The sequence below is a fragment of the Drosophila montana genome, unplaced genomic scaffold (assembly GCF_035044405.1).
Source record: "Drosophila montana isolate Dmon_TW-CO22-7 unplaced genomic scaffold, ASM3504440v1 contig_1083_1, whole genome shotgun sequence".
NCBI classification, from domain to species: domain Eukaryota; kingdom Metazoa; phylum Arthropoda; class Insecta; order Diptera; family Drosophilidae; genus Drosophila; species Drosophila montana.
This window is the reverse complement of record NW_026996074.1, coordinates 262,515-284,428: the sequence shown is the minus strand read 5'-3', so window position 1 is coordinate 284,428 and position 21,914 is coordinate 262,515. Positions and strand designations below refer to the sequence as shown.

The 21,914-nt window shown below is 43.0% G+C and overlaps 1 protein-coding gene across 4 annotated transcripts in view; it reads right to left on the bottom strand.

The window, feature by feature from the left end:
* hth (homothorax) overlaps positions 1-21,914 on the bottom strand; it is a 117,092-nt gene that overhangs the window by 24,225 nt on the left and 70,953 nt on the right. For 3 of the 4 annotated variants that reach the window (XM_064699704.1, XM_064699688.1, XM_064699680.1), the window contains exons 8-9: positions 19,867-19,914; positions 4,319-4,414 (exon numbers count right to left, since the gene is read on the bottom strand). In XM_064699704.1, coding sequence (XP_064555774.1) covers positions 4,319-4,414; positions 19,867-19,914 — 144 coding nt within the window. The remainder of the gene's footprint in view (positions 1-4,318; positions 4,415-19,866; positions 19,915-21,914) is intronic. The other variant, XM_064699696.1, reaches the window with a different exon arrangement.

Genomic DNA, 21,914 nt, shown 5'->3' with positions numbered 1-21,914 from the left:
GCAGCGGAGCGGAGGGACCCTGGCAATCAATCAAAAAACTATGGAACCTCCGGTATCAGCCCGAAGTGTGAACCAAAAATATTTGAAGCAAATCAAATGCAGCAAATTGGAATACAGAAAAAACAACGAAAATAAAAATAAAACAAAGCTTGCCCCTTTAAGCTGCATTCATATGTAAACAAAATTTAATTTAATTTTCTGTTGTATTTTTTTTTATTTTATTTTTATTATTTAATACTTGATATTTGCAGCATTTTCACACGCAAATCAAAAGATGGTTTTTATAGTTTTGCTCTGCTTTTTCGCAAAGTTTATAATCATTTTAAGCCCAGGGCATTATGCAAATTTGATGCGATGTTACCTAAATCCGGAGTCAATCTTGTATCTCATCTGCCATTCTGTTACTTTTTTCTTCATTTTGCTTCGAGTTAAGCTCGCATAAAATATTCGTGTAGCTTTAGAATTAACCTTAACGAGACCATTGGCCATTTGCCATTCCTTGTATTCTTTATGTCCCAGAGGCCAAGGGCAGCCACCTAGGCACAGAGTCCAGGGGCTCCGAGCATGTGCACGGAAATGCCAAAAACAGACGTAAGATGCAACACACATGTATCTATGTATATAATAGCAAGATATGCGTGATATCCATCTAGGCAGCTGATTGAGTTCGAGAGCTCATTCTGGGCCAGGCTCTTTCTTCAGCTGGGGCTCAAACTCGTGGCCTTCATACTTTAGCAGTCATTTAGCCACTTTGTAATAACATGGCTAAGAGTATTTTGTGAACCGAAGGCTGGACTTTTGTTACAGCTCCGTTGCTTTCGCCTGGCATTCGCATCTCCGCATCTCTGTATTGCTGAATCTCCTCACATCCTCACACATCGTCGTCGTCTGCGTTCGTTGTCATTTAAGTCATCGAACACGCATTGCTACATTGTACATTGTACACATGTACAATGTTCAATGGTGTCGCGCTGGTGGTGCGGATCGGTGTCGATGTCAGTGTCCTGCAGCGGCCATTGCTGTCGAGCCAACAGTCCATTGCCAGTGTCCAGAGTCGCTGGCCTGGCCGGCAGTTCATAAATAATCGTCTTAAGTTGATGTGGTGCCCGTCGGCGGTCGCTGGGTGGTTCGTGGTTCTCACCAAGGCCTCCAGGCATTGCGACAGATTAAGCCCGACTTGAAATCAGTTCCAGCTCGCGGCTCACTCACACATTGCACTTTTTTGAGTCGGGGCAGCAAAAAAGTATCTTTCGGATTGTCGATGTTGCTGTTGTTGTTGTTGTTGCAGTCGCAGCCAAACGCATTAAAGAAAGCAACAGCAACGCAGAGCTCTCCGAAGCCGCTCAAATATTCCAAAAACGTTTCAATGAATGTCGCCGACGCAGTGCCTCAATTTTTGTCACTGTTCCCCACTCTTTCTCTCTCTCATGCTCTCTCTTTCTCACTCTCTCGCTGTACAACAACAAGTCGTGTCTGATCCCATTTTAATATTCTAGATACTTAAATAAAATACGTGTCTGGCTTGGCCAACAAACGTTTATTGTTTGTTAATTGATTTTGCTGGAAGTTGTCGCCGACTGTTAAAATGCAAAGTGCAACTTCGACAAACTTTGCCGAGCGCAAAAAAAAAACAACAGAAAGACAGAAAAACAGCAACAACAACAACAAATAGCATTTGGTATGCAAAATTTGTTTGGCCCGTCGACTTGGACAACTTGTGGGTCTGGGCTTAGGCTGCGGCCTCTTGCTGCCGCTGCTGGCTGCTGTCTGTTGGTTTCTGGTCTTCACTTTTCGTTCTCTGGTCTGGGCGCAATTAATTTGCAGACGGCGAAGCTGAAGCTCAGCCTTGAGGCTGCCAGCAGTTGACAATTGTCAAGGACTGCGTCAACTTGGCGGCGACACACAGTTTGACAGCTCTGGAAACGAGGCGGAGGTGGTGGCGGTTATTAAAGCGGTCGAGGAGGGGGACGGGGAGTAGTAGCGGGCTGGCGACTTGGGTCATTTAACGGTAATTACCAAAGCGCGACAGAAAAGTTTCTGCGAAAAACGTGTGGAGTGGAAAAGCGCTCGGCTCAAGTGCCGACAAAGCGGCCAAGTGAAGCATAAAAATGAAGCACCCAAAAAAAAAAAAACTAAGCAAAACAAAACCCGTAGAAAAACCAACGGACGAGCAGAGACCACACGATTTTCCAATGCCCGCCAAAGAGTAACAGAGTCAAGCGCGACTCCAAGTCTATTTATGTGGCTATTGAAGTGGGCCTCGTCGCTCGGCTCCACTTCAAGCCACACCACACCACAGCACACCACTTCACTCCACTCCACTCCACTCGACTCAAAGTGGTTTGGTTTTGGCGGCTTGGGCTTTGATTTTTGCTTGATTTCTTTCAAAATCAAGCCAACACACACACATGCACAGAGGGCAAGGAGATGGAGAACGAGGCGGAGTTCCAGTCGAAATAGAGATGCAGATGCACAGAACCCAGAACAGAGAAACCCTCCACTGCCTTGGCTGCTGCGGCTGCTGCTGCTGTAGCTGTTGCTCAGTGACTGTGACGCCATTTTCAGGTAACGGAGCGTATGCAAAAGAGCCAGAAACACAGCCAAAAACGTAGACAGGGCCCAGGCCAAGAACATGTCCAAAGGCGAACCGCCAAAAGGATAATCAGCAACAATTTAGTATTATTACACCACGTTCGAAGCCATCGAAGTCTAAGCCCAGCAAAGCTGCAGCGCACACAAAGTTGTCTGTCAGTTTTTTAAAGCTACAGCCACAGCTACAGCCATAGCCATAGCCATAGCCACGGGGCCAAAGTCGAGGCTGGGGCTGAGGCGCAGCTCAAGTATGCATTTCAAAGAAAATCATTATTATCGATGCGGCAATGGAGGCAGCGCGACGCGGACGTGGATGTGGATGTGGAGCTGAAGCTAAACCTGAAGAGACGACAGACTGAAGAAGACTAGAGACTGGAGACGACGGACAACTCGGCGGACGGCAGGTTTAGCCGCAAGTTCATTCCTTTTGGGTATTTTCACGTGGACGTAGATTGAGTTTCAATGGAAAAATGATTTGCAAATTGACTTTAACGAATTGCTCGAGTGAGCAACCTGCTGGCACTTGGAATTTTGATTACAGCATAGACAAAGAGACAGAGGGAAATACTGCGAATCGGGAAGGGGAGAAAGGAGCAGTGGATGTGTTGTATTAGAAGAAAGCTGCATGTAATTGGCACGCATTGCAGGCATGAGCTCCGCCCCATGGATTACCTCAGAAAGAGCCTGTCCAACTACACTATGCAACAAAATGCCGCACATATTTTAATGATTTATACACGATTACGAACATGATTAATTATAGTATTTCTATATTATTCAAATTCAAAATAAAACATGTTTTTAAATATATCTTCAACTAGACTATGCATTTATGGGATGCTGAGCCGAGACAAACTTTAGTAAATAGTATATATATTAGACTTTGATTTCATGTAGATCATTTAGAGACAGCCTATCATAAACCTCAAGAGCTAGCTAGTTTCTAGTATGCTACAAATAGTATAAGGCCAGTAATTCAGATAATGTGGAAACAAACAATGACAGCCCGTGCCAAAAACAGTTGTTGCATAGTGTAATGCGATGCGTTTAGATCCACGTTGGGCCATTTCGTGGCATTGGCTGATGCGAATGTCTGCTTCTGATCCTGATCCATTGGCTGCACGGCTGCCACATGACTATGAACGCCATTATCAGCTTCATGGCCATAGACGCTGCTGTGGCTGTTGCTGCTGCTGTTGCTGTAGCTGTGGCCATTGCCAGTTGGCCAGTTGGCTAGTTGGCGAGTGGCAGGCGGAGCAGTTGGCCAACTGGCTGAGCCTACTCGACTGCTTTTGTTTGGCATTTTTGTGGCCTGTGGCAAGTTCGTATATCATTATAGAAATTACCTACTGCGCCAGGCCGTGAGGCAGCGGCCATTGTTAGTAGTTTGCCATTAACGTTAACTCTTTGGCACAATCTGGCCAACAGATCTCTCTGGTGCCGGCGATAGCATAACAAAAAACAACAAAACAATCGCAAAAAAAAACCGTAAACAGGAAAAAACAATGCCACACCACTATCATGCGGCAGGTTTCTGTTTAACTACCTACCCAAAAAAAAAAAAAAAAATACAAAACGAGAAAGCAAAAAAAAAGGTGTAATTGATATTGTAAATCAATGAAATCTAATGGAAACATTGACGTCAGTTGGTCGCTGGGTCATAAGACTGATAAAGTGGCCAACAAGGGGTGAGCCGAGTTTGATAAAGAATAAGTGTGCTACTTACCAGGACTACCAAGGAAGACTGAAGAATACAGTCGCCGCGAGGCGTCTGCATTGCGAGCATCGGCAGGTGAGGACCATTCTCTTCGACACCATCGTCCTGAAAGAGTTAGAAAAGCCGCTTATTAGTTTTTCAAATCAAACGATAAAGAAAATTCATATCTGCTTTGAGTAATCATCATATATCATATCTAAAGTTCTTGAGTTCTTAAGCTATGTTGCTGGCCGCTCAAAGCCCCAAACTCAACTTAACCCGACGCGACGAGACTCGATTCGACACGACTGACTGTAGCACGCGATTTGTAACACTTGTCAACTTAAAGATTTGCACAATATTGACAGTATGTTAAATAAGTTAAGCCAGCATACACACACTCGCATGCACTCACACACACACTAATACTTGGCAAGCAGCTTTCGTCAGGCGACATTGACTGACAGTTGCGCCAGCAAGTGAAACGCTCTAAGCTCGCACCCACAACTATCTAAAGCTCACGACTACCAACACCCCTCCCCTAATTCCACCCACTCCAAGCCCCCGCACTCCGGCTTATGGGCACTTTAGGCGCATAAAACTTTAAATGAAATACGCAGTGCCTAAAAAGTGGACAAAAAGAAAATAAGAGGAATGAAAATGGCGCCAATAATAATTTGGTTTATTGGCTCTAAAGCACAATGAAGACACCGGGCCAAGTGGTGGGGCGTTGCCAGCGCAGGGGCTGGCTACCCTCGCCTTCTGGCAGCTGCCAGCGACTTCTATTATTTTTTGTATTTTGTGTTTTTGTTGTTGTTGTTGTATTTTTTCGCTGAACTCAGTGAGGGCGACGCACCTTTATTTAAATTCAAGCTTGGCCAGTGCAACTACAGCAACAAGGCGTCTGCCTCGTTTTCTTAATGGGCAATTTTCTTGGTAGTAATGGGCACGTTTTATGGACGCTTTTGTGGGGTGTTTATCGTGCACACAAGGGGACACCCCACTAGCTCCCTGGCGCTTTTAAAATGCAGTCGAGGGTTGACAATTTGGCTGGGCTTAGTTTAAAAAAATAATAAAAATATTAATGGCATATTAGATGACACAGCTGTCGCACCTGTTTAATCAAAAATGCGCTCAAATAATCAAATGAATAAATGAACAAACAAGAAATAAACACAAAACAAAACAAATTAATTGAGTCGAGCAACAGCAGAGACAAAAGCCCAAATTGTTCGCACATAAATCTTAGCACTAAAAATTTTATTGTCGTTTTTATAGTTAAAAAATAAAATATAAAAAAAAAACAGCGGCAGCAGCAGAAACTACTCAACGGCAGCCCGAGCCAAACAGTCTGCGCTGAAGCGCTCTCAGAGAGCGGCACACACACACAACTCGCAAACAAACACAACGCAGCTACACGCGATTTCCCCGTCGTCGTATCGTAAGCGTATCGTAAGTTGAGCGCACTGGTTGCTTATATCGTAAGAAGGCAGCGCCATTGCTTAGCTGCTGATATTGCAGCTATCGCGCTTGTGCAAGCGAGACGGCACTAGTCAAATACTGACAAGTGTACAGGCATGTGTGCGTGAGCAAAGCGAATTGAAGGCGAATTGAGTTGCGAGACGCAGCGACCAGTCAATATAAAGGTTTCTTTTTTGTTGTTGTTGTTGTTGTTGTAGCTGTTGCTGTTGGCGCTTTGTTTGTAGACGTCAAAGCCAAGTTAATGATTTTGTAGTTGTTGTTGCTGCTGCTGCTCATTATGCAATGTTAAATCAATAAATTGACAAAAAATGTGCGCGCCACAACTTCGACAAGCGCCAAAAAAAGCCCTCTAATTTTACTCCAATAGTTTTATAGTTTTCGTGACTATTGTTGTTGTAGTTGATGTCGTTTTGCTCACTTTGTAGACAAAACGAATTTATGACATTTTAAATAGCCGGCGCGTTATTGTCACAATTTGGGAAAACGAAAAACATTTATTGTTTCGCCTTCGGCAGCCCCATTTTCCGCCGCTATTTATAGTGCAACTATTTTGAGTGTCAACCCCCTCTCCCCCCACCATCTTGGCACTGCGGCACCCGCTCTTAAGTGCTGATAAATGGCGCTAGACTCTTTTGGGCTGCCATTGATTAGAGCCGATGAGAAAATGACAAACACCCAAATGCACTGCGTTCTTATCGCCAGGCACAAAGTTCAAATGCAGCTCAAGCAACAACAGCGAGTGACACACACACACACACACACACATGCTGGCACAACGAATTTTCCATTTGGACATTTAGAAATAGAAGCCACCCCAGGCAACAACAATAACAACAACAATTGAACCCCAAATACCATCGTCAGTTCTGTATCTGTATCTCTGCTGTCTCTCTGTATATATATATATATATATATATATATATGTGTTTGTGTGTTTAGATAAAATTGTGTTTCGAAAGTGACAGTTGAAATGATTTATCACTTGCCAGCGACTACTGCAAGGCGCAAGCGGCTACCTCCCCATCCCAGCCATCAGGCCCGTACCCTCCATCACCCCCTCTCTACACACACCATCCGCCACCCGCCGCACGCTGCTTTTTCTGTCTGTCGTCAAAGTTTTTAGCAGCGTTGCTTCGACACTCGCATTTTTGTGTAGAAAAATTGAAAATTGCTTTTTTTCGTTTGGAACAGAGTGTACCCCTATTGCTGGCCCTGCCCCCGCTCTCGATCGCGCGCCCGGCCACAGCACAGGCCCGACGTGCCACAACGTTGTTGCTATCACAATCAACTTCATCTTTCCAATTTTCTACTATTTGGCTTTGTTTCCCCAACGCCCCCGCACCCAACGACCCAACAAACCCAGACCCCCTTACCCTGCTGTTGCTTCGACTTTTTCATATGAAAATTTAATTCCAGCCCCAACTTGGCCCACCCAGTCGCACCCATTTCCATTTCATTCCTTATATTTCTCTCTCTGTGTGTGCGAGTGTGTCTGTGCTGCGAGCTAATTTAAAAATTTTTGTAATTTTTTCGCCTTGCTCTTTTGGAATTTTTGCAATGCGCGACAAAATGATTTATGTCGCTGCCTGCGCAAAATTAAAAATATTACAAAGCAACAACAACAGCCACCAAATGACAAAAATACAACAATGTTCACATTTAAATAACACACAAAACGAACACAAAAAATATGAAAAGAAAATAACGAAAACAACAAGTAAATTCATACGGATGTATATGTATATGTTTGTGTGTGTGTGTGTGTGTGTCCGCGTGTGTGTGTCTCTTTAAACTTTAAATGAAAATGTTGCACTGAAAATATTTGTTGGCTTTTCCAATTTTATGCCAAACAATTTCCACTGACGGCGGCGCGTTAAAAACAACAACCAAAAATACGAAATGAAAAAATAAAAGAAAACCGCAGCAATTTTTCATCATTTTGCACGTGTAAATTTTCCAATTGGTTGAGCGCGTGAAATGCGAGCAAAGTGGGCAAAGGAGGGCGGATTGAGAGGGTAGCACGGGTGGCTGCCAGTGGGCGTGGCTAGAAAGAATTTACTTTGCAATCGAACGAAGTCTTCTACAGGTGCCCAAATAAAAGATATACTCCAAATGCTAAATGATAATAAAGGCTCATAAAAGGTGATTGGCTAAAGGGGTGAGGGGGTGTAAGGTAGAGGGAATCTCGTAAGGGCACGGAGTCAGTTGCTATCTCTTGGTATCTGCTGCATTTGCCGGCGGCTGGCCGCAAGGGCCTCGGCCTTGCCCAGACAGGGAGCCATTAAATTGGATCTCGACTGCGGGCTGCAGATGTAAAAATGGGCGACGCGAGACAACAAACCCGAAAATCATATATCTTTAAAAAGGCTTTTAGCACGACTCTGGCATACCCTGTTTTCAGTTGCTATCGCTTGAAATCCCAAATAGTTAAAATTATTAATAATTGATAAATTAATAAACATGCCGTCGCATTCAGTAAACTTCTCTGAATATTCGGTGAGGGCAAATATTAAATATAATTCTTTCGATATATCACACAAATCTATTTACTAACTCATTTAATGTGAATGCAATATCTGAATATATTTTATTATATTGCACGTTTATTCTATTTTTTTTAAATATTCCCATGGAGATGTTCTAGAATGATCCCACATAAACTTTTTAAATTGCGCTTAAGTCCGCTAAAGCCCATTTCTCATTCTATCTCTGTTGCAGCTTATTTCTCTCTCTCACACTCCCTCGTTTCCACCCTCCCTCTCTCACTCTCGCTCTCTCACACACACTAGTTCTTCATTTTACTTCTTGTTGTTTACTGCAAAGTTTTGCTGCTTTTTGGGAATTTTTACATCCAGAAACGAATTTTATATGCAACTTTTTGTTGTTTCCAATATTTTAAGCACTAAAATACAAAAGCCAATTTTTTCGGTTGTCTTTTTTATTGTGTATACCCCGTATGTAAAATGCATCAACGGTAATTTTAAAGTTATGAGAGCTAAATAACGTTAAATGTGGATTTTAAAAAAAATCTTAATATATATGTACATTTATATATGTATATATAATCTCTTGCACCCAAAATTTCAAATTGGAAAGGTGTTAACAATCAACACAAAGTTTTTCCAGTATTTATCCTTTTTCTGTATTACAGCTTTGTTGACTAAAATTGGAGAGGTTTTGACAATTCTTCTTTTTCGGCATATTATTTATTTTTTAATCACTCAGAAATGTTCCTTTAATTTTTTGTTTATAGGGTATTTCTTAGCGAACATGCTCCCGTTGTATATTCCACCTATGTTTTCGGTTTGGTCGGAAGGTGGCGCTGCTGCAGCTGCTTTACGACTGTGCAAAAGCAACAACAACAGTTACTGTTGTCTGCGTGGTGCCATTTTGGTGCTGTTGGTGTTGTTGTCGATGTTGATGTTGTTGTTTTTGTTGCTGCTGCTGCCGTTTGGTGGCATTTTCCGTTGCAGTTTTTACAACATTTTCCACGCGACGTACGCTACATTTTTGTTAAATTCAAATGAAAAAAGCTTTTCGCGCATAGTTATCAAAATAATGGCAGACTTAAACGTGCACAGAGTGGGAAAGAGAAAGAGGAAACGAGAGGAAGAGGGAGAGAGAGAGAGAGAGAGAGAACGGGAGAGGGAGTGGCAGAGATAGTGAGCTGCGAAGTGGGAGCGAGACAGTTGCAGTTCAGTTGTTGAGTTCGTGTCTAATGCATTTAAAAATGCAAACATAAGCCCAAAAATGGATTAAAAAGCTTATTCCATAATATACAATATATACATTCTTTTATTTTAGTGTGTGTGCTATGGGCGTGTCAGCCTAACTGGCATATGGCAAAGCTTTTAAGCAATCTGATGTCGATTTTGATGCTGTTGCAAATTCAATAAAATTTCCAAAACGCAAAACAAAACAACAAAATACAGGAAAAAAGCTGAACATGACTTGTAACTTAAGCAAGGCAAAGTTTGTCACCAGCTCGACAAGGTTCTCCAGTGTTCCCGCTGCCTGACTTGCCAGCTCAGCCTCATTCTCATATACTACCGGCAATCCGCCCCCCGACCGCCAGTCTGCCTGCCCGCCTGCCTGCGTGGCGACATATCGCTTTACACTTGAAATGAATTTGAAAGTCAGACGCACAGCTCGTAACTCTTCTCTCTCACACAAGACACACACGGCGAAAAACAAGACAACACCAACAACAACAAGAACAACAGCCACATCAGCATCATCAGCACTTGGAGTCGACTGAGGAGCCAGTGCCCAGGCCAGCGTTCCAGGTCTTTCTTTATCTGAATGCAGGCCCGCGCGACTAATATAAACGTACAATGGACCAACTTAAGCTGAAATGACAGTTGCGACATGTTTGCGTAGGCGTGTGCGATCTCTGGCCCAGCAAGCACAGCAACAACAACAGCAACATCAACAACAACAACGTTGCGAGGCAAATGTTTTGGTATTAATTTTTCTTGTTGCCAGCCAGTTCGAAGCAGTCGCCGTTGCAAGCTGACAATAAACTTTATCGCATTCATGTGAATGCACTTTATGACACCTACACACAGGCAAGAGCAGCAACAACAACCACAACAACAACAACATCAGCAAAAACAAAACTAACGTCAGCAACAACAAAACTTGTTTCTTTCTTTCGCCTGTCTGGCCAAGAATTCTTCACATATTATATACAATTATTTGCTGTTGCCTTTGGCTTCAACTGATTTGGCTTAAATTAGCTGCATTTGATGAGCTATTGCTGCTGGGAACCCAAGCCCTCCCTTCCTCGCGCCCTTACACTTCTGCGGTCAGTAGCGACAGCCTCGTCGTCTGGCAGCCTCGTGACTTGTGCTGCTCACTCGTCCATTGCGTTGGTCACGTGACCCTAATAAATCACGGGATTAATGTTACGTAAAATGGAGTTGCGCACGGCGGCCAGTGCGAGTCCTTCAGCACACACAGGATACACAGCCAAGCCAAGCCAATCCGAACAGAACAGTCCAAGTTACAGTTCCAGTTACAGTTTTACTTTTGCTTGAATGAAGCAAACTGGAGAGTGTAGCGGAAACTGTGCTAGCCGGAAATTGAAAAACGTTTGCGGCATTCCTGATAAGCGACCAGACAAACAAATCGTGAAACTATATTAATGTAACACACATACATATACACACACACATTCAAATAATTTGCTTGTGTGGCATACAAAGCTCTGCAGCCCATAGCTCAGCTCAGCTCAGCTCAGCTTTTTATGGCTGCTGCTTAATTGTCTGACAATTTTTAATAACAGCGACACACACATACACGCACGTGCATGCAAGTGGGCATTTTACATCTCGCTTGCGCATTAAGACGCAGGCGCATTAACAGCCGCAACTCCAACACCACCAACAACAGTAATAACAACAACAACAACAATAAGAATAACGTGTAGCAAGCGCCAACATTACGACCATTAAAAATACCCAAAACGACAACGACAATTTCCTCATTATCGTAAAATTTATTCAAGCAAAATAAATTCATTGGTCGTTAACCTTGACACTGGTTTTTCCTTTTTTACAGTCGCACACATACACTCTGTCTGTTTGTCTGTGTGAGTGCACACATAAAATTCATGCTATGATGCGTGTTAAATAGTCGCAGTCATTGCGTCTACAACTTGGCAAATGTAAGTGCGTGTGCGTGTCTGTGTGCGTGAGTACCATGCTATATAGAGCTGAGTTTTTGACTAGACTTGAGTTCATAAAACTGGACTTTTAAAGCTGTCGCGCTGCAAAGCCGCCTTCTTTAAAAGTATTCCCTTGTTGGGGGTTGGCGCTTACACTGTCCAGCAAATTGCCATTACTTGCACTTGAGCATGACGTGGCAGAGCTTATACAAAGGCAGCAACTGAAGCAGCTGAGTAATTTTCGAGCCCCCAATATATGTATACATATATTGTGCACATAAAGCATTATATAACTGGCACACACACACACGCTCATACAAAAAAGAGTAATCTGCTTGTCGTCGCAAAGGGAACACACAAAATGACGCTAGTAAGTATGCTACAATAATCGATAAGTGCGGCCTGCATGTGTGTGTGTATTTGTGTAATGTTTGTTGCCTACTGCTTGACTGCATACACTCACACACACCCACACACAGACAGACTAAATTTGGTCGTGTGATTTGTCGTGGCAGCTCGCGGTCTTAAGTCGCAGCCGCGCAGCTCTTTTTGTTTTGAGGGGTTTTCCAGGCCTCTCACTACTGGGGTCTGGGGATATATGGGTGCTGTTTGCCTATAGTCTTAATGTGTATTGTTGCAAGTACCCTGTACTCGCAGCCTTTGTGTAGGGGGTGAGTGTGACATCTTAGCATATTGCTGTGACTGGTTTCTGTCTGTCAATTAAATTGATGATCTCGGTTTTTGGCGTTGATCAAAACTTGTTGATTTAGAAAGCGGAGCGCGGCAAGCAACCATTTTCGAATTTTGAAGCAGACACGAGATTATGTAATGAAATAAATTTCTTTCAAGCCAGTGGAAAAACTTTATTTATATAGTTTTCCGCTGGCCATTTAATAATTTAAACGAATTTAAATTTAAGACTATGGTAAATTTATTCGTTAAACATATTTGGACAGATATTGTTACATTTTTGAATGTGAAATGAAATAGTGCACAAAGTAAAAAAGAAGAGAAAACAACACACAAATAAATGCTAACCATATAAAATAAAGAAAAGCGTTTTTCATGCGCAGACCAAACAAACTATGCATGTGTGTGTGTGTGGGTTGAACTGTGTGTGGCAGCTGGCTGTGTGCGTATTGGCGAGAACTCCGACTACGACAGCTATAGCGACTCCTTCGCCTGCCTTCTCCAGCAGCGACTCGGACAACGCTGCTCGGCGCTTGCGGCTCTCCTCGTGTTGAGCTCAGCTCTAGCTCAAAGTTGAGTTGAGTTCAGTTGTCGTCATCATCGCCGTCCTCATCGTCGTTGTCGTGGCTGTCTTTTATATAAAACCGACAGCGAGTCGGTGGCTTTAGCCAAGGAAAATGCCACACAAACACACACACCCAGCATTTACACTGCAGCAGCTCCCACTTTTCTATGTCCCTCTGTTTTTCGTATTTTTTTACACTTTTTTTTTTCCAGTCAGCAGAAAAATTCTTATACACGGGCTGCGTGTTTGTGTTTTTTTTCCTCTTCCAGGCAACTTTTGGCGCTCGGCGCTCTCTTAGCGCCTGCTCCAGCAACGTCTGTGTGTTTGAGTATGTGTGTGTATGTGTGAGTGTGTGGAGCAGTCAGCTCACTTTTCTTTTGAATGATTCGATGATTTTAAGCGCCTGCGTTATATGAAAACCAATCGCATCAAAGCACCCCATTAAATTTCATCGTCAGGCATATATCCTTGCCGCAAATACACATACAGACACACACATATATATATACGTATACAGCGAGATAAATGAACAGACAGAGGACATGGCATAGAAATAACAACAGCTGCTGCTGCTGCTGCCACTGCTCCTCCTCTGGCTGCTGCTTGGGTGGCTCCATTCGTCCTGGCCACGTCTGCATCTGCAACATCGTCTGCGCCTTTCAATAGCAGACGAGCGCGGCCCAAGGCAATGTTGTTATGTGCCATGGAAATCCGTCAGTAGACGTTGCATCTGCTACACTCACACACACACACACACAGACACACCACATGTACACCCACCAGTCGCCTGCATTGTCATCATTATGTGCTGACGGCGTAAATGGCTCTATCAGCGCATTGTGCCTGCGCCAGGCGCCGCCTTTTGGGAGCCTTGTATATGACATGTGGATGTGGACGTGGATGTGCATGGACATGTGCAGCTGCGAGTCGAGTCGACTTTAAGGCCCTCATTGTTTGAGCTCTTCGAAAGTTTAAAGTGCTTTTAATGGCTTCATGCTAAGGCGCTGCCTTTTTAAACACACAAGTCATGCTCAAAGGGGGGCGGCGGACAGTATTTTATATAGAAACACACATAATTTCTATACATAGCTAGTCTATCACGAGCCCCGCCTCCCGCCTCCAGCGCCCGCTACCAATCTTCGACTTTGGTTCCAGCTACAGCTACAGCTTCGGCTTTTGGTTTTGCTCTATTTGCAGTTCTCATAGTCGTAGTCGAAGTCGTTCTTTTCTTTTTTCTCTTCTTTTTTTCTGGCTAACATTTAATGGGTTTTTCAGAAAATTGCATTTTCTTCTTTGGCACTCTTTAGTCTCTTTGTTTAGCTGCTACTTTTCCAGCAAAGAGTCGCAGTTGCTGCTGCTGCTGCTGCTGCTGCTCATGACCATGGCTGCCATATTAGATTTTGAATGCATCTCCGCTTTTTGCCGCAGCGTGGAAACTTTTGTTCGCCATGTTGGCTGCTATTTTCCGAGAAGTCTCTGTATTGGTGCTTCTATCTCTGTGAGTGTGTGTGAAAATATTCTCGACTGACTGACAGCTGTGCGAGGACGCGGGACGTAGAGTGTGCGCGCCTGTGTGTCTGTTGGTGTGTGTGTGTAGGTTTGCTCCTGCTTGCTTTTGGTTGGCTCTGCTCTCCCTAGCTGCATTAAAAGTTTGTTTCATTTTGCTTTAGTTTGTTGTTTTGTTTGATGAAAAAGTCCAAGTTGTTGCGCAAAGTTTTTATGCAAGTTTTGCTATTTTGGCAAATGGATATGCCCCAACACACGCCTCCAGCGAACACAGCCCCACCCCATCACTGCAGCGCAATCACATTGTTAGTGTTGTGGGTGCATGACTACGTAGTAGATTCGTTCCAGAGCTATATCAAAGTTGGACATGTTTGCGTGTGTATGTATATCTATACAGATATATACGGCACTATATATACTGGCACTGTCTATAAATTTGTAGCTTGAGTTGGAGCTCGCTATCAATGCTGAAGTTTAATCAAACTTTAAGCCAAAACGAGGCAGCTGCTGGCTAATAAAAAGCTGTCTAAACTTTACATGCAACTGCCACAAAAGTTGGCTTAAATGTGCTTAACTGCATACTTGGCCAGCGCTCACGCATACACTTAAGCACGCACACACAAATATGCCCACTATACACCTTAGAGTTATGCACTCGCATACACAGTAAAAGCATTGCATACCTCAGGGCGTTGCTGCCTCCTCTGACGTTTTGACATCCTGGCTTTTTTGCCCTACAGCTTTTGTTGGCACTCCGCGAATGTGAGTCTAAAAGGGCTAACTGCGCCCTTGACCACACCCAAAGAAAATAAATTTTTACTATCGGAATAAAAATCCACTCGAAACTACTATAAAATTCACAAAAAAAAACCGACGAATTATAAACAACAGCAATTCATTAGACGATTTTTGACTATTTTGCAGAGTGCCATTTAAATATTTGGTTACAGCCAGCGACCGGTTGCTAATCCACTTAAACCTGGCCGTTGCTTTTATAGCCAATCATAAAAGGCCGGAATGTGTGGCGTCTTGGAAATTGATTATCGATGATCTGACAAATAAAACGAATGCAGCATTTAGCAGCCGTAAATCTTCAAGGACAGACAGCAGCCACGAGTCAATCATCGCTGATGATTTAACGATACCCAAAGCATTTAATTGCCGTTCGACAGATGACAACAATTTCCCTCTCTCTCCCTCTCTCTCTCTCTCGTTCTGCTGCCTATTAACAGAGACATACGAATGGTAGAACTTGTATCGTTTGCTTTTAACGAGAAGCCAAAGGTCGTCCAAATGATTTTATGTGACAATTTTCAACGCTCTGTTCACTTTGAGGTGGGGATGGAGTTGGCGTTGAAGTTTCGAGTTAGGAGTTGAAGCAATAACAAGTTTCAATCTCGTTGAATGCTCAGTCGCAGCGGAAGATACCTGCAGTGTAGGAGGAGTAGGCGGACCATTTTCGTGGCCGTTTTTAAATTGAAAACGTGTCCAACAGCAGTCATCAATTTTTAAACACGAGTAATCACTTTGTAAACGTTACAGAGACCAGGCCCCCTCGTCCCAAGTAACTTGTCTACTCCTCTGGGGGTTGGCTTATCCAATGAACAAAACTAAGGCTGAGCCCTAGGACACACTCTGTCTGGCTGTACGTATTTGGTCTGACAAGTATGCCTCAAATTTCTCTATCGAGTGTGGCGTCACGGGCCGGGCAGGGTCGCTTGATTTTCAAATTTCGGCACGTAACTACGTAAAGTTGCACACATTTTTATACAATTTGTTGCATGCATAATTCAGCAGGACAATCGCCAGGATTCGGCCGCATCAACTGAATATCAAGCGCATATTGTGGTGGATTTATGTTTTCGAGCCGGGGTAGACGTGGCTCCCAAATACACTTGGTCTTTTGGCAGCTTAAGCTCCCGTGCATATGCTATGGAATTATGATGAGTAGAGCCCTGTGTGGGGAGTGGAGTGGATTGCCCGGGCGGTAAATTGTATTATTTATACGTTTCAAGTGCCATATATCAAGAGATGGATTCAATTTTGCCAAGTGGATAGGAACTAACTAAAGGCAACTCTTCAGCTTGATCTTATTATTAAGCCCTCTATTTAAACTAAAAGTTGTATTTGATATTAACAAATATAATCAATATGTTCAACGATAGCATACAGTTTTCTCGGAAAAAGATACCTCAAAATATGAGGTTAGGTTAGGCTAAATTTTAAGCTGTGTATTTTAAAAAATCTCTTTAACATCTCTTCTACTGTCAATTGCCAATTGCTTTACAAATGGATGACCCAAAGAGACCGAATACAAATAAAGAAACAGACAAACCGACAAAAACAAACTCGAGACAGTCAAATAACATTATGAGCATGTTAATCTATTGAAATAGGCGCCATCATTTGTCTATAAAATCGAGCGAAACTCATAGTATTCGCTATCTGAACTTTGAATACCCCGGGCCTGCCAAAATTTAATTGATGTTTGGGCATTTGCATTTTGTATTTCTACATTTTTGCAGTCGCACTAAACTCAATACTGAAACCGAAACCGAAACCAAATCCGACACTCGGAAAGCAACTCGTCGAACAAATAAGCAAATTTATTAAATTCTCATTTATCAACATCATAAATCAAAGTTTTTAGCCGGGCCGCTCTGTTTTCAGCTTTTAGTTTTCAGTTTCAGTTTTGAATTTGTCAGCTGCGCGTAGATCTACAACAACAACATCATCAACAATGGCAGCAACACAATAAAAAATATATATGCTTCAAATGATCTATCAACAGTTGCCGTTTGGCGTTGATGTTTCTGGTTTTTCTGAATATTTTGGTATTTTTTATTTTTTATGGCTCTCCGCTCGTCTCTTCGCTTTTATGACTAGTTAATTTTGCCTGTTTTTGATTTTGATTTGGCATTTTATTGTTGTTGCTGTCATTGCTGGCTGGCTTTTATTGGGCGCAATGAACTATAAAAACGCGCGAATGCCTCAAAATTGCACTGCACTTGACAACTTACTGATGGACGGACAGTCTAAATGAACAATGAATGAATGACGCACACAGGCACACAAATGCTCACATTCGTATGTGCATAACATGTATGTATTTACGTATGAGTAAAACTCGCCAATCTATCAAAAACTGTGTCTCACTTTTCCTTTCAGTTTGACCTTTGCCAGCTGTCAAAATGGCCGTTGCAAGTGTCAAACGCTGCCGTTATTGTTGTTGTAGTTGGAGTTGCTTCTGACAGGAATCGGTCGGCAGTCGGCAAGAGTGCGAAAAATGATGTGCTCGCAGCGGAGGCAGCGGGGCAGTAACAACAACAACATCAATGACAACAACGACAACAAAACGCGGCTTTGAACTACTAAATCATTTTTGACAGTTGGCGGCGCTGCGACAGCGACGCCGGGGAAAGCCCCAAGCAGCGCAGTCGACGTTAATGTGTGTGTGTGTGTGCATACTTTAACCATGACCTTGAACGCTATTACACACACACACATACACAGATACACATTGCCTTTGTTTATGCAATAAATTAAAAGCAATAATTTTTCATCTTGAGGCAGCCAACAGCAGCAACAGTTGAAAGTTCGCCCGCTGCGGCACAGCGCATTAATTTTGTGTAAAGTTTATACACCAATACCCACACACGAATACACTTGCAAAGAGGGGAAGAGAGAGGAGCAGCCGCAGCAGCAAAAGTGATAAAGCACCGCAGCGACATTGGCAGCAACGTCGACGCCTGGGCAGACATTGTTTTTAACTCGTTGCGACTGCGTCGCCGTGTCTCGTTGTCGTTCTCTGTCTCTCTTACTCACTCTCTCATTCAATACGCGCAAAAACAATAATTCAACTTGTGGCCGTGAGTATATGTGTGCGTGTGTATGACTGTGTGTGTGTCTGCTCCACATACGGGTAACTGCCAGGCACAGGTTCAATGCACGCTTTGCGCCTGCGCAGGGCAAACAAATTGCAAGCACACACACATACACACGCGCGCGCAAGCACACAAGCACAACCAAACAAATGCTTTTCTCCCTCTCTCTCTCTGTCACTCTCACACTCTCTTTGTCTTGCACTGTGCCATTAATTCTAGCGCTCGCCGGCTTGTTTGACAGTTCTGACAGACGATTATTTAAAGTTGTGCTTAAATGCGCTCTCTCTATCTCTCACCCTCGCTCTCACTTTATCTGCCTGCCGCTTTCGTTCTGTGTATCTGTGTTTGTGTCTGGCCCTGGCCGTGGCCATTGCATTTGTTCATTTTGTTGGTGTTAATATTGTTGTTGTTCTTATGGCTGTTCTTGTTGTTGTTACTGCTGTTGTTGACGTGGGCGCACATAAGTCACACACAAGCGTGTTCCAGTTCGGTCCTTGTGCCGCTCTACGTAGCTTATAATACAAATTACACTTTTTGGCATATTTCATTTTCATTTTTGGATTTTTTTGGGTTTTGTTTTTTGCTCCGTCTGGCAGGGCCTAAAAACTTGTGTCTGGCAATGATTACTGGGTTACTAGGTCCTGGTCCAGAGAAACCTAAATTAATAGCGTCTAACGCCAAAGGGGCGCGTGGTGTAAGGTGTGGGGTGTTTGGCGTAAGGGCGATGTCGTCTGGTCGTTGGCTTTGCGTTTAAGGCAGCTACTGACTGGCAGACCATTTTTACAATTATTGCTAATTTTAACGTCCTTATTGATTTTACACACCATTCCTCAAGTTAACGCTGCGTGGCGTCATAAAAAGAGATACCATACCCGAAGAAGAACACAACGGACAGCTGCATTGTGATATTTCTTTTTAGTTTTTGTGACGCTCGACGCTTAGCTGAGACAACAAGCTGGCTATAAATCAAATTTCCATCAAAAATCACGTGCCAGGCAAACGCTTAGTGGGTTAATTGTTGTTGCTGATGTGGCTGCTGCTTATTAATGAAAGCGAAAAGCGCTGCTTATATAATCACGGCAAGGGTCTGGATCGTATCCAGCTATCGGCTGGCAACAATCAAACTGTAAACTGCCACTGCGCACAGCGCGGACGCCGATTTTCACATCAAAATTGGCACAAGTTCATCATCATCATTATTGTGAGGAGCAGAAGCGTGGTAGGATAGCAGCAGTGCTGATAGTAACTACTGCTTGGGGTTTGTGGGGAGGCGTGACATGCACGTTGAAAGCTCAGAGACCGCCAGTGTGTTCAATTTATGAGCCGCAGACAGTCTGCCCTTTTTATAATCGATTGTAGTTTTTAATTAAAATTTAACTTTATAATGATTTTTTATCAGCTGCTCCTGCTCCTGCTGCTGCACCTTGTGCTGCAGCCGCCAGTTCTGTTTAAGTCTAAATTAAAAAGAAATTTCTCATTTTTAGCGAAACGGCCGACAGGAAGCGGCCTCGGCGCGCAAAGTGGGCGTGAGCCAGCAGGAACGTGATCGGCCAGCAGGAGCGAGCGTTTAAGCGAGCCGGCAAAGAAGGATTAGTGACAGACAGCCCGACGGACAGACAGCCATCAAAGTTTGATCGCTGGCTAACTTGGTAAGTTGATTAATGTGTGAACCAGCTTGGGCCACGTGTGCGGAAGCTGAGAAGCTGAGAGCGGCCCCATGCAAAATGTACTCGATACTAAATAATGCTATGTGTTAAATGACTTAATGTAAAATGTGACTTACCATCGTATGTTAGTTCTGAAGGATTGAGTGATGATAAGAACTTACCATCTGAAAATAGAAACAAGAACCATAATAAATTAATGCCACTTTCAATTTAATGCACATTGTGTATTAATTAGCATTAAAAAGGGAGCTATGGGAAAAGTCCACATGATGCGGCTACGCATTAAATATTCATACTTAAATAAATAATTTTCAAAATTCACCAGCCTCTATTGTTTTTCTATTTTTTTTTTACCTTTCACAGGGTCTACACACGCATATGAATATTTTTTGTTTTTATAACGCATTATTGTTATTAATTCGATTATTGTGCAGCATTTAATTTAATACGCTCCATGCCGCATTATGCACAATAATTATTTTAAATTCACTTTGACAAGCAATTTTATTGACCGCTGCCTCCCACCGCACCTGCTGGCCCCGCGCTTTTGCCATTTTGCAATGTTAATTTTAATTTAATATTTTAACAATGTCTCGTGTTTTAATTTTGCTTGCGGCTTAACGTGTTTGTTGTTGCCTTGTTGTTGTCGTTGTTATCATGCAACAAAAATGCAAATTAACGCACAGATTTACATTTTTTTTGTTATTGGTTTGTTTGTCTATTTGAAAATATTTATAGCTGTCATGGGTAGTTTTTCTTTTGCTTTTTTAGCTATTTGTTAGTTTGCAGAATGTTTGCTTTGCACGCATTTCATTTCAATAAATTATTTAATTTTTATTTAAGTCTTTTTGTGTTTTTTTATGCATTTTTGCATTTTATGGCATATAAAATGGCATTTTAAGCCAATCATATGGTGCTCGTAAACCATTTGCTGTGCCAAAACAATTTGCTGAATATTAACTAGAAAGGAATTCTATTTAAATTCTATTTAAATTTCTGTGTGTACGTTGAATAATGATATTCAAATTCAACTTTAATTGATGGATATGGAAATACCAGCCATATATGTATATACTATATATTAATTCCTGCGACAATTCAGAGGGTATTTAGGTGTAGTTTATTTAGCCCCGAGGTGTCCTTGTTTCGACTACTATGCTGCTTCTTGCTGTTTTTTGGCTTTAGTTGTAAATAAATCAATGATAATTAACCTTCTGCAGCGCGTAGAAATAATTTTACTGTCAATGTTGTCAGCACTGACAGTCGAACATCTTAAATCATTTTGTTCCTGTTGTTCAACGTGCTGTAAAAGAGACTCGGGACTCGGAGCTGACACTGACACCGGCGACTGGCAAAAAGCAAATCGAAATGAAATTAAAAAGCGCAACAGCGACAGACACTAAACACGGTTAAATGAACAACGCGCCCCGAAAATGCCAAATGCGCAAAATAAATGCCAATTCGCACTCGCATTCGGGCCAGAAGAAGACCGACTGGGACTGCACTGGACTGGGAACGGGAATGGTGCTGGGTACGGAGCTACAGGGTGTTGGATTGGAGGTCTTGCGACAAAACACCTTTTCAAAATGCGCACAGCAAACGGGCTGCGGACAGCGGACAACGGACTGCGGACAGAGAGCAGCAATGGGGCCTCGATTTCTGATGCGTAGACGTCAAAAACGCCGTGGTGGCAATTAAATGCCTTCGACGCGATGCGACGCTCGATGCCAACGCCTCAGCCTCTGCGTCAGAGTATGCCTCAGCCTCTTGGCTGCCTGTTGGCCAACTCAGTGGCGGCTACAAATAACGCCCAAATATGGCGCAATTTCATTCGCAACGCAGCGCATCGAATCGATTGCCGATGCCACCGAAGCCGATTCAATTCAATTCGTTGCTTTTCGATTTATTTATCACCTGTCGTTGGAAATTGAAATTGCATTTCGCTTGGCCAACGTAGCGACTTCTTTTCGAGCTGCGTCTCCGTTTTGACTTCTTGAGTCGTTTCGTGTTGTATTGTGCTCTGTTTTTTGTTTTTTTTTTCCTTGCCATTGAGGCCATCGGCCCTGGTAATCATTGTCAACAATTAATGAAAGCCATTGTGGGCGTGCCTTCCTTTTAATGAACAGCACAACACAGCACAGCACAGAGGCTGGCACATTCCTCT